The sequence below is a fragment of the Lepidochelys olivacea genome (assembly GCF_965140295.1).
Source record: "Lepidochelys olivacea isolate rLepOli2 genome assembly, chromosome: 17".
Classification (NCBI taxonomy): Eukaryota; Metazoa; Chordata; order Testudines; family Cheloniidae; genus Lepidochelys; species Lepidochelys olivacea.
In genome coordinates this window covers 19125922-19138465 of record NC_140427.1, presented here as the reverse complement: position 1 = coordinate 19138465, position 12544 = coordinate 19125922, and the positions used below count along the sequence as shown (strand labels likewise).

General features: G+C 52.2%; 2 protein-coding genes across 3 annotated transcripts in view; both read left to right on the top strand.

Annotated features, from left to right (window-relative positions):
• RASA4B (RAS p21 protein activator 4B) overlaps positions 1-4072 on the top strand; it is a 48633-nt gene extending 44561 nt beyond the window's left edge. For both annotated transcript variants that reach the window (XM_084650944.1, XM_084650943.1), the window contains exons 17-21: positions 332-469; positions 1028-1163; positions 1996-2116; positions 3118-3179; positions 3507-4072. In XM_084650944.1, the coding sequence (XP_084507070.1) occupies positions 332-469; positions 1028-1163; positions 1996-2116; positions 3118-3179; positions 3507-3643 (594 nt within the window). In that variant the 3' untranslated portion in view covers positions 3644-4072. The remainder of the gene's footprint in view (positions 1-331; positions 470-1027; positions 1164-1995; positions 2117-3117; positions 3180-3506) is intronic.
• A 1871-nt stretch (positions 4073-5943) lies between these two features.
• Positions 5944-12532, top strand: POLR2J (RNA polymerase II subunit J). Its single transcript, XM_084650960.1, has 4 exons — positions 5944-6143; positions 9272-9361; positions 11271-11445; positions 12219-12532. Exons 1-4 carry the CDS (start codon positions 6091-6093, stop codon positions 12252-12254), a joined length of 354 nt encoding a protein of 117 aa, XP_084507086.1. The 5' UTR covers positions 5944-6090; the 3' UTR covers positions 12255-12532.
• Positions 12533-12544: the final 12 nt, after the last annotated feature.

Sequence of the window (12544 nt, the reverse complement as noted above, 5' to 3'; positions counted from 1 at the left end):
TGAAAGGCAGAATGGGCTGCTTGGATCACCTGGTCCGACCTGCAGAGCATGGGCCAGAGAAGCACGGTCAACGGTTCTGCAGTGCAGGAGATCCACTGGTGTCAGGATCTGGTTGCATTGTCTCTAGAGTCTGGGGCGGGGGGGGGGTCAGCATGGAGCCAGCCTCCGACTGAGCTTTCTCCTGTGAAGCCCCCTCTAAGGAGGGCATGGCCTCTCCCTGGGCGAGCTCAGATCTCCTGGGCTCTGCTGTGGGGCCTGCTCTGCTGGGCTGGCCCCCACCCCTTCTCCCCTCCTGACATTTCCATGGCTCCTGCCCACCCCTTCATTTCAGAAAAGCTCCTTCATCACCCTGTCCAACATCCGGGCGGCTGAGAAGGTGGAGGAGAAAAGCTTTGGCAGCTCCCACGTGATGCAGATCATCTATACTGACGAGGCGGGGCAGTTGGAGATGGCCTATCTGCAGTGCAAGGTGGGATGGTCACCCAGGCCAGGGGGGTGTCTGTTCACAGATCGAGTGATGGCGCTCAGCCCACAACTCACAGAGGAAGAGGATGTGCAGCAGACTGCTCCAGTCTGAACGGAGACTGGAACTCATGGGCCTGGCCGTGGGTGTCGGGAGTCGTCCCCCTTCCCTGACAGCGCAGCGGGCCTGGGGATCGGGACTCCTGGGTTCTATGCCCGCAGGCTGGCCACACAGCTCGAGTGAGAGGCTGAGAACATGTGAGCAGCAGTGCGGAGAGCGACGCAGCCAGTCAGTCCTAGGGGCCAGAAGAGGCTCTTATGCTGGGCGGTGAGGCCGGCTGTTTCGGGGAGGAGGCTCCCCGGGAAAGACTAGTGCCATGTATGGCTGTCACGCCACAGATGGGGCCCTTTGCTTTGCTCCCAGGCTGGCGCGCTATTGTGCTGGGCAATGCCAATGGGCTGCAGGCCAAGTGATGCTGGGGGCTGTGAGTGGGGACCCTCCAGTCACTCAGTGGCCGGTGTTGCAGGGACATAGGGCAGCCCCCGCTGTGTGTGTCTGTTTCAGTGTGTCAATGAGCTGAACCAGTGGCTCTCGGCCCTGAGGAAAGTCTGCGGGAACAACACCGAGATGCTGTGCTCCTATCACCCGGGAGTGTTCAAAGGAGACAAATGGACCTGCTGCCACCAAAAGGATAAAACCGGTAATGTGCTTGCCTGACCCCCTGCCAGCAAGGGGAAGGCGAGGGAGTCCGGGGATGAGAGCAGAGAGGCATGGCTCTTGGGTGGATTGTAGGGCTGTAGTTCTGCCATTGCCTCATTGTGTGACCTTGGGCAAGTCACCTGACCTCTCTGTGCCTTTGGGCCCCATCTGTGAGGTGCATGCCTGGGTGTAAAGCGTGTGTCTATGCTACAGGTGGGTGGGTGTTATGGGTTCCCCTCTCTGCCTGACCCACAGAGGCTGTGATTGGTACAGCCCAAACTAGGGACGTGTGGGTCGTCTGCTCGTGCTTTTAGCTGTGGAGCTCCCCGGTTGTCTGCCAATAGGGCTTGGAGCCCCTTGGCTCAGGGCTTCTCTAGGCTTACGAGGCCGCACCAGTGCAGCTGCGTCGCTGTAGTGAAGACGCACCTGCAAGAGCATCTCCCGTCAGCATAGGTGCTCCACCTCCCCGAGAGGCGGTAGGAGAAGCCGTCCCGCTGGTGGCTACACTGGGAGTTCGGTTGGATGGGTGACCACGCTATACCGACATGAGTTTGTAGTGCAGGCCACAGCTCAGGTGCAGGAGTATTGTTCCTGTCCCCCTGGGCACGGAACTGTGTTCATTTGCTTTATTGATGTCTTGGGAACGCCCGGACACTCCCTCCTCCAGGGAAGCCAGAGCAGGGGGAGGGCAGGGAAGTCGCAGAATGCCTGCGGGAGTGTAGTTAAACTCGTGGGCTCTTACATCCACTAGAGGGCACCACTCCGATACCAACAGGTGGCCTTTGCCAGCCCACCTCAAATTAACCATCTGTGTCCTGGCTGCTGTCGTCTAGGTTTGGGATGTGATAAAACCCGGCACGGAGTCACCCTGCAGGAATGGAATGACCCCCTGGATCCAGATCTAGAGTCTCAGTTAATTTTTAGACACCTGTTTGGAGTGAGGGAATTAATGAGGTGAGTCATTTGATTTGTGCGGCATGACTGGGGCTGTTTCCCTCTAGGAGTTTGCATGCAGGGATCATCTTTGGGCCCTGTAAGCATGAAACAAGTGTCGCACACTGTCTTCTTACTCACGGGGGACCATCTCTGTGGCCCCAAGGAGGGAGGGGGCCAATCAGCACAGTGAGTTGTGTCCCAGGGGCCAACACTCTGCCCCTGGCAATCTGCCTAAGGCCCAGGGCTCTGCTCTATTTCAAAGGTCTGGCTGGAACTGGCCTGGAGTTTGTACCTGTCTGTGTACATGTCCCAGGCGTTCTGACTGAAGCCAGGGTGAGGGAGATACCCCAGGGCCCCCCTCTACACTGGTCTGCAGCCTTGGGATCCTGTGCAGAAAGAGATGAGTCATTAGTGACTAGCCTAGAAATTGGAGATTGGAATTCCTGTTAGGTCCCATCTCGCCCATCCCCAGGCCAGGATTGTTCCCTTCAGTTTATTTACCAGTGCTCTGTCCATTCTAGTTTAAATGCCCCAAGCGATGGGGCTTTCACTGTTTCCCTTGGGAGGTTCTTCCATTATCTTAAGGAACTCACTGTGCGGGAACTCCTTCTGAAACTCACCCTCAGTGTTCCCTTTCTGACTGTCCCTGTCCTTCTGTCTACACCCTGTATCACCCTGAACAGTTCCTCCTTCCTGAGCATCCACTGGGGCTCCATCCCAGAGAAGAAAGTGTGGGTAAGCAGAGGGATGGACATATACATGAGGCTGGGATGGCTGCTCAAAGGTGTTTAGAAGAAGCCACCATGTGTCAGAGTTAGCCAAGGGGAGCAGACACATACATCTTAAACTTGCAAAGTCCTGACCATCTCATGAGATGCCAATTGTCTTCAACTCCTGTTATCGGTGGCATTGTGCAGGATTGAAACTTCTGGCCTCTTGGCTTTCAATATGGTGGGGCTAATCAGTTAATTGTGGATTACACCTGAAAACCCATTATTGTTTCATCTTTCTCCCTTAAGGGAAAAGTACCTGGAGATTTTGACGGAGAAAAATGAAAATGTTCTTCTGAGCCAAAGTGGAGGTATTGTTTTGTTTGATTAATCTTTCCAAGGTACCCATCACTACCACCTGGGCATGTGCTGAGATTTCGCAATACATCTAATAACCGGCACTCTTCTCCCTTTTCCCAGACAACGCCACATTACCTTGTAATAGTTCCCTGTCCTCGCCATCAACCATGGCTATCAAAATTTTCAACCAGCCCTAGCTATCATCCTCCGCTGCTGGAAGCGGGCTCAAATTTCTGGGTGGTGCTGTCTCTTCTGGTGATCCTTGGGGCTGGTAGTGTTGTCAGCAGCTGCTGTGCAAGCATCAGTCCAATTCTTTTTGCTTCCTTGCACCTCCACAGACCCTGAAAACGTGGATAGACCCACGAGGCTATTCCAGGTGCTGCAGGACCTCGAAGACGCCCATCACACAGCCCTCTTCAGCTCAGGCACCCTAACTGATCGGGACAGAAACTGCCTCCTGGAGCTGCAGACGTGACTCCTGGAGTGAGCCACTCCATCGGGGTGATGCCACTGCCTCTCGCTGTGCTCACCTGGTCCCTCTGCATCTATCAGAGCTGCCAACACCAGACATCTTTGCAACGGGAACTCCCTCGACACCGTGTGCTCTCACACATATTGCCCTGCTGCTCAAAAAGCCAAGCCATGGACTTCTGCTAGCTTAGCGTGTCTCCATTAGTGAGCAACTGGTCAATGACCCTCTTGTGCTTTCACTAGTCCCCAGAGCGGGATGTGTGGCCTGTGCTCCATCCAGAAGGTACCACAGAAGCTTTCACATCTCACCTCTGCCAGGGTTGCACTAGGGAGTCTCTCCACTATTATTTTTACCTTTCAGTCAAGATCCAGCTGTTTTGTCAAGCCTGATCTGATGTGAAATCGTAATTCCTCAATGCAATCTTATAGCTGAGCTGCTTCAGCCTGGGTTTGTCTCACCAGGGTCAAAATGACTCTGTGGTGCACTGAAGCCAGTTGTAATGTACAGGCTGATGCATCCACAGCAAAGGAGGGGAAATTTGCTAATGCAGGGGACTGGGAGCCAGGTGGCCTGGATTCCATTCGCTCTTCTGCTACTGACCCACAGTGTGAGCTGCGGCAAGTCCTTTGACCCTGCTGTGTTCCTCAGTTTTCCCATCTCTGAAATAGAGATGATGAGGCTTCCCCTTTTGTTAAAGTGCTTTGCGACCTTCTGATGAAAGGCGCAATGGTGGTGCACAGTATTGGGTAACTGGAGGTGCTGGCTGCCACCTGGAATTTCTAACCAGTGTCACTGAGCTGTACATCCATATGTCTCACTGGGTTGTAGCCGTGGTAAAGGAATGCAGGTTCAGCTTATTGAATGAACATGGACAAGGCAGCACCTTAGACCCCACTGCATGGTACGTGGTTACCGCTGGCTGCTCAGGGACCATTCCACACCTTGAGGAAGAAGAGTTGGGGAAGTGGTTCATTAGAGCAGGTGATTCTGAGCCAGGACTCCTGCTTCTATTCCCATCTCCCCCCACCCTAGGTAAATTGCTGCTTTTTTAGAAGCACTTGGCATCCACCTGCAAGAGTCAGTGCGAGCTGCAGAGGTTCAGCACCTCTGAAAGCCAGGGCCTTGACTTTTGTGTCTGTTTTTTCTGATCTGTAATTGTGGATAACATTTATTAGGCTAAACTAAGTTCTCCATTGCGATCCTATTGGCAGTCACTGAAGGCAGATTTTCACTCCCTATGTCGATCTGTCAGGGGTCTTGTAAAGCCTACTTACCTGTCAAGTGGGTCTTGATCCCAGGAAATGCAAAACCCTATCTCTATAATGGCTTCCTGTCTGAAAGGTGCTTTCACATCCCCGGCGCAAGGTGCTGTAGAAATGCAGACTGGCCACTACCACCTGACCCACGTTTCAGGCCCAGATAAACGGATGCTCTGAAACTATTGAGCCGGGGGCCTGGCTCCTACTCGGTGTCCTGCACTGACTAAAGCGCTGCTTCCGAACAGTCTGGTTCTTCGTGGCCATTGGGGTGTCAGAACAGGGCCCCTGCTGGATCACGTGGACCCTCCATTGACTGGACGGCTAATGCCCCAGGTTCGAGCTGCTGTTCCGTGTACTGTTATCATTTTAAAAAAGGAAAGGAGGACGCGTGGCTGCTGCTGCTCTGACACCTCTTATCATTTAGCGCAGCGCAGGGCCTCCACCCGCTCGGTGGAGGGCCCCAGCTGCCCAGCCGCTGGCCCCGGAACATGTGTCCCTTTGGAGAGGGGCTGGGGCCTTCACGGCAGAGGTGGCTTAGCCCTCAGTCGGTGTAGATGGCCTAAGGCAACAGACGCCAGAGGAGACCGGGGTCGACGGGAGGAACCACGGCCTCTGCCTTCCCGGCCACTGCCCAGAAGCGAGGCTGGAGCAATAGCTGTGGCGGGGAATGCACAAGAAACCCCCCTTCGAGCATGAGGCCCGGGGTTCGCTTTTCCTTCCCTGCCAGCATCTCCCGCCAGTGGGTTGAGCGCGGGGGGGGAGGGGCTGCCCCGGGCAGGGCCCGCCGGGGCCTCGGCTCCTGCTGGCGGCTGCGGCCCGGGGCGGGGGCCCCCTGGCGGCGTTGCCATCAATCGCGACGGGCCGCGTCCCCCGAGGCGCGCGGCTGCCCCCGGCGACGGCGCTGGTGACGCTGGTGGGGGCGGTGCCCCGGCCGTTGGTGTTGCCATGGGTGACGCTGGTGGGCGTTGCCACGGCGTCACAGCGGGGGGGGGAGGTGCTGACGATGGTGTTTCTGTGGCTGAGGGCGGGGCCCCGCGGCCAGGCTGAGCGGCCATTTCTCCTCGCGGGTGGCCCGGAGCGCCGCCGCCGCCGCGTAGTGCCCCGGAAGCGGAAGTAGCGGGGCCCTGGGCGCTCCCGGAAGCGGAAGCTGAGCTCGGCGCTGCTGGAAGCTGAGCTGGTTACCGCCGCAGGATGAACGCCCCGCCGGCCTTCGAGTCCTTCCTGCTCTTCGAGGGGGAGAAGAAGTGAGTGCGGGGGACGGGGCCCAGCCGCTGTGAGGGCCCGAGTTCGATCCCCCCGAGCCGGGCAGCGCCAGACGCCCCCCCCGGGCTCCCTTCGACCCCCCCGAGGCCCCCTTCGACTCCCCCCTCCCGGCCCCCTTCCAACCCGGGCAGCGCCAGACGCCCCCCCTTGCCCCTTCCAACCCCACCACGCCCCCTTCCGCCCCTACGAGCCGGGCAGCGTCAGACCCCCCCCCGGGGGCCCCCTTCAACCCCCCAAGCCGGGCAGCGTCAGACCCCCCCCCGTCCGCTTCCAACCCCCCGAGCCCGGCAGCGCCAGACACACACCCCGCCCCCTTCCGCCCCCCCCCCCGAGCCGGGCAGCGCCAGACGCCCCCCCTTGCCTCTTCCAACCCCACCACGCCCCCTTCCGCCCCTACGAGCCGGGCAGCGCCAGACGCCCCCCCCCGGGGGGGCCCCTTCAACCCCCCCGCCCCCTTCCAACCCCCCGAGCTGGGCAGCGCCAGACACCGGGGCCCCGGGGCCCCCTTCCAACCCCGAGAGCCGGGAAGCCCCAGCCCCCCGCCCCCCCGGGACCCCCTTCCGTCTCTCCCCGCCCCCCCCCCCCAGCTGGCCAGCGCCAGCCCCCGGGGCCCCCTTCCAACGCCCCAAGCCGGACAGCGTCAGATGCCCCCCGCTCCGGGCCCCCTTCCAACCCCCCGAGCCGGGCAGCGTCAGACACCGGTCCCCCGGGGGCCCCCTTCCAGCCCCCCGAGCGGGCTCGGCCCGCCCTTGGCGCGGGGGCTGCTTTGCGGGGACCCCGGCCGCTGCCAGGCTCTGCCGGCGACTCCTGCCCCTCTGCTCAGCCGCGCTCTGTGGCGTGGCCGCCCCGCGGCCCGTCCGCTGCCCCCCTCCAGCGTCCGGCCTCCCTGTGCGGGGGCGGCGGGAGCCGAAAACCACCTCGAGCCAGTTGTGCCAAGGGAGCTGCTGGCCCCATCAGGCGGGGCTGGGGCAGTGCTGGGGAATTAGCCCCTTTCATAAAACGGAGCGCCCAGCTGGGTCCAAGATCCTACTGGCCCCTTACCGATGGCTTGCTGGCCAGCCGGGGGGATGCCTTGTGGGATCACACAGGGGTCTGGGGCAAATCAACATTTTCATTAACGACTTGAACAATGCAGTGAAGAATAGGTTGATAAAGTGGGGATGACACCACGCTGGGAGCACTTTGGAGGACAGGATTAGAACTAAAAATGACCTTGAGAAATTAGAGGACTGATCTGAACTCAACAAGATCAAAGAACTGCATTTAGGAAGGAAAAATCAAATGCATTAATACAAAATGGGGAATAATGTCTAGTACTGCAGAAATGGATATCGGTGAGCTGTAGCTCATGAAAGCTTATGTTCAAATAAATTTGTTAGTCTCTAAAGTGCCACAAGTACTCCTTTTCTTTTTGGGATTATAGTGGATCACAAATTGAATATGAATCAGCAGTGTGACGCTATTGCACAGAAGAAAATATCATTCTGGGGTGTTTTTACAAGAGTGTTGTAAGACACCGGAGGTAATCTGCCCACTCTACTTGCTACTGGTGAGGCCTCGGCTGGAGTGTTATGTCTAGTTTTGGGTACTACACTTTCAGAAAGATGTGAACCAACTGGAAAGAATGCTCAGCAGAGCAACAGAAATAATAAGAGGGTTAGGAAATGTGACTGATGAGAGCAGGTTGAAAGAATTGGGCATATTTAGTCCGGAAAAGAGAAGGGTGGGAAAGACCTGACCAGTCTTCAAATATGTAAAAGGTGTGTTAGTACCAGAGAGAGAACAACTGATCTCCAATGCCTACTAAAGGCTGGGGGGGTGTGTGTGAGTAATTGGCTTGGTTTGCAACAAAGGAGGTTTAGCTTAGATAGTAAGAAAAACTTTCCAACCCTAAGACTAGTTCTGCACTGGAACATGTTACCTATAGAAGTTGTGGAATACCCATCATGGAAGGTTTTTAAGAATGTTTAGCAAATACTTGTCAGGGTTGGTCTAGGATTACCTAAACCTCCCTCAGCGCAGGGGCTGAACTAGACCAGGGATTGGACTAGACCAGGGATTGCAGACCCCCTGAAACCGCTTGTGGACTCCCGCTTCAGACTGCTGGACTAGATGAGCTCTAGAGGTTCCTTCTATCCTTACATTTCTATTATTGTAAAATCTCAACAATTGGCAGAGGGACTTTTAATTAGGTGGCAGACCATGTATATATTTCCAGTTTAGAGATGTTTCATTGGTGTACACAGTCCTAGGACATGCAGTCAAAACCAAGTATGTCCCAATCAAGTCCTTTCATTTCAGACACCTGCTCTGTTCTGCCTTGACATTTCGTACGTATGGCTATGTTTTCGCAGCTGCAAAATGACAATCTGTGAGACAGTGTCTGAGTTGTGCATTTGTTGCATGTTGCACCTTTTACCTAGTCTCTGAGTTGCATAATGAGTCAAAGTTATGGGTTAAGTGAGAAACTTTCAGAAATACAAATGGATTAAAGACGGGGGGAAAAATTGACAAGCTAAATCTTCTAAAAAAAGATCTGAATTATTAAAGGCAGCGTCTCCTCAATAGACAATTTGGCAAACAGCTCTAAAGTATAGAATGTTTTTCCGTTTACAGTATTCATTGTGAAGTGACATTTAGAAGCTATAATTTAAAAATGGTGCAGTTTTGGGGTTGACGAATTATTCTGTAATTCACCCACAGAGCTTTTCAAATTATCTGCTAAATTACCTTTTTATTAGTGCACTGTGCTGAGTAACTTTGGGTACATTAAAAAAAATTCTCCCTTGCCAATAACCATATACAGCTACAGCTGTGTGGGATGCAATTGCTATAACAGTAATTCTTAAAGAAGTAAACTGGGCTCTGAAATTCATTTGTTTTCTTCTGTCTCTGTTGTGCTGCATTAGCAAGGCTGTAGGGATGACATGAATTATGTAAGGATCATTATGATCCCATATTGACTTCATAACTTTGTCCAAAACAGGTACAAAAGGCTCAATCTGGTGGGACTCTCAAGATAACTGTGTTTGACTGAAAGCACAGACTGGTTTGGTTTGATGTTCGATAACATCACTTGCTTTAACACTAGTATTTTTCTTTTACTCAGAATCACAATTAATAAGGACACAAAAGTACCAAACGCCTGTTTGTTTACAATCAACAAGGAAGACCACACGCTTGGAAATATCATCAAGTCGTAAGTAAAACCCATTCCTGTTGCACAGGGTTAGAAGTAAAGTTCTAATGGGGATGCAGTAGCTTAGTTTAGCTGGGAAGATTGCCAAGGTGACTCTAACCATAAACACCGGATAACTAGCAACCAGTCAGTTTCAATAGCATGTTTGGGTGATGTCTGCAGGCCTAGTTGTGGTAGTTAGGGATGTGAAATTATGTTCATTGACACCCACTTCTCATTGTGGCCCTTTTTACCACCACGTGTAAAACGTTGAGCTAGGGGTTCAGTTCCTCTGCTCATGTGCACATGCTGGTGCGAGCTCCTGGCGTGAGCAGGAATAGCAGCATGTCTGCAGCGGACCCCCCACCCCCCGTTTTCAGGCAGGTTTGTACTTCTGCCGCTATGAGGGCTAGCAAGACTGTGTGTACGTGAGCATGTGAATCATACCTCTAGCACGGGGGTGAGCAAACTGATGGCCACATTTGGCCCACGGGATCGTCCTGCCCAGCCCTTGAGCTCCTGGCCCCTCCCCTGCAGTTGTGCTGCATGGCTTGCGCCCGCCCACCTCCCAGGCTTTCCAATAAGCCTGTCCTGCTCGGAGTGGCATGGTAAGGGGGCAGGGAGCAGTTGGATGGGGGGTGGTTAGGGGGTTTGGATGTGTCAGGGGGCAGGAAGTGGGTGGGGGCCAGGCTATTTGGGGGGCACAGCCTTCCCTACCCAGCCCTCCATATGGTTTTGCAACTCTGATGTGGCCCTCGGGCCAAAAAGTTTGCCCACCCCTGCTCTAGGGCATAGCGTGAGCAGATACCCAAAAGTTAGAGGCTAAGGTTGGTTCTTTGTAATGTGGTAAGACGTCTCCCCCCAGGTGAAACTGGCAGTGACCTGGGGGGGGGGGGGGCGCGTTTCTTCATCCTTTTTTTTTCTTTCCCTCCTCCTTTTCAGTATGTGGGTGCGGGTTGCTTGCCTAAATTATCTGGTTATATCTCACTTGATCATTTCCCTGCTGTTACTGAGCCTGATGCATCTTGGTCTCTGCCTGTGGCACATAATAGTCTAGTCTTCTGTGGGCTGTAATACATTGGTCTAACTTTGGTTGCTGGGTGGTGGTATTGGCCTGTGATATACAGGAGGTCAGAGTAGATGATCTGGGGAGCACCTCGGGCCTTAAAATATGATTCTCAATCTGGGTGGCAAAGGTGCAAATGCCTTTTTTTTCTTCAAATTACAAATTAGCATTGTAGCAGTACACAGTGATTCTAGTGAAGCAAGAAACTCTTAATTTAACAGTGTAGGAAATTCAAGAATCTCCAGGGCTGAACCAGGTTGACTTCACACAGTTGGACATGGCAGGGGCTAATCCATTCGTAGCTGGTGATGCAGTAGGTCTTTTGCTTAAGTCCCTTCTGTAATTTATGAACTCAGAACAGCAGCATGTGGCCTCCAGTGGTAGGAGTAAATAGTGCTGCCTTTAAACTTGGGCTCTCTGCATCAGATTATTGAAGTATGCTTTTGATAGCTCTTCTGCATGGACTTTGCTGAAGGTGATTCTAAGTTATACCCTGGTGCTTTGTTCACATGACCACCACTGCTCAGTGCTTGTCAAGCATTTCCCATTATCCCTGCTGTTCCAGTCCTGGACCTCTAAGGTAGGAACGGTCAATGCTGCCAAAATGTGCAGTGGCTTTATGAAATGCGTGTACTGCGTCTTATTAGGATAAGATAAATCTTGCTCTCAAGCTGAGATGGGCATAGACATAACATTTCCTCTAGCCCTCTGGAAAAATTCTCCAAGGATTGAATTAGTCTGTTAGAAAGATGTGATCTATGGCAGACCCAACTTCATGCTTTGGGATCTTACAGAAATTTTGCAGGTAACTGTTTAAGTCATCCGTCTTGTATCCTCTAAATGCTTTCCCCCTTCCCATTTCAGGCAATTACTGAAAGACCCTCAGGTGTTGTTTGCAGGATACAAGGTCCCACATCCTCTGGAACATAAAATCATCATTCGAGTTCAGACCACTCCTGATTACAGTCCCCAGGAAGCTTTCACCAATGCTATCACGGACCTGATCAGTGAACTCTCCCTTCTGGAGGAGAGATTCAGGGTAAAGTATCACTAATGTGGGGAAAAGTTACTGAAACTGTGACCTGGTTTACAAATGGTAGTTAACCTTACAGCTGTTGCTTTCGTATGAAAAATGTAACTTATGATCAGCCCAATTCAGCTCTGAATACCCATGTGTAAATTCCATTAAGCTGGAGCAGAATTTGGCTGTTTTACCACAGGACACTTGAGATTTTGTTCATTTTCTCACACACCTTGTCTCTCTAGGTGTCTAGCATTTGCTTTCTCTCCCTTTTCACAAGCATTTAAGTGTGAAAGCCTGTTGTCTGGAACAGCTTACTTGAAAAATTCTGCCTTTGAAATCTTTCCCATGCCAAGAACTTTTTCACTTATGTGCCCTTCTGTAATTACTCCATTCCTTGCTGTACAGTGTCTATTTAACCTCTAAAATTGTTTGAGATACCACTGGTCTGAAAAACATTTCAGACTAAAGCTATATTGAGTCCTAGCCGTGACTTGTTTTAACATAACTGCTTTATTCTTTGAGATCTCAAAGATTAGTTGCTGTGGTTGACACACAGGAAACCCTTTGAAACTTACCCTCTTTTCATGTAAATGCCTTCCAGTAATGAACCTGTATAAATATGCATTCTCCGTCGGAACATGACTTGGGTTAAAAAAAATCTGATTCAATATTTTTTAATCTCAGTTTTGCTCAAATTATTGGTCTTCAAACCCCATTTAGAGAGGAAATAAATGAGATCACTTTCTGGTTCAGAATTCCTTTAGTGATCTATTTCTTGTGTTTTACAGGTTGCTATCAAAGATAAACAAGAAGGAATTGAATAGAAACAGGAAGCTTCAAGTGGACTATTTTTTTTTACCTGGAGTGTGTTATAAATAAGTTTTGTTTTCATTATAGTGGATGTGACTCCACTTCATTGAACAAGTTCTTTAAAATAATCCTTAAACTTTTTCAGTAAGAATTCATGTCTCTAATAACAGTGGCCCTAAATTCACTTGTTTGCCCAGAGAAAGCAGTATTTTGATTTCTGTACAGGATAAATTATTTGCAGGTAGGATGGTAATTGTATCAGTTGAGCTATTAAACTTTTTTCAAAGCTGTGTGTGAGACACCC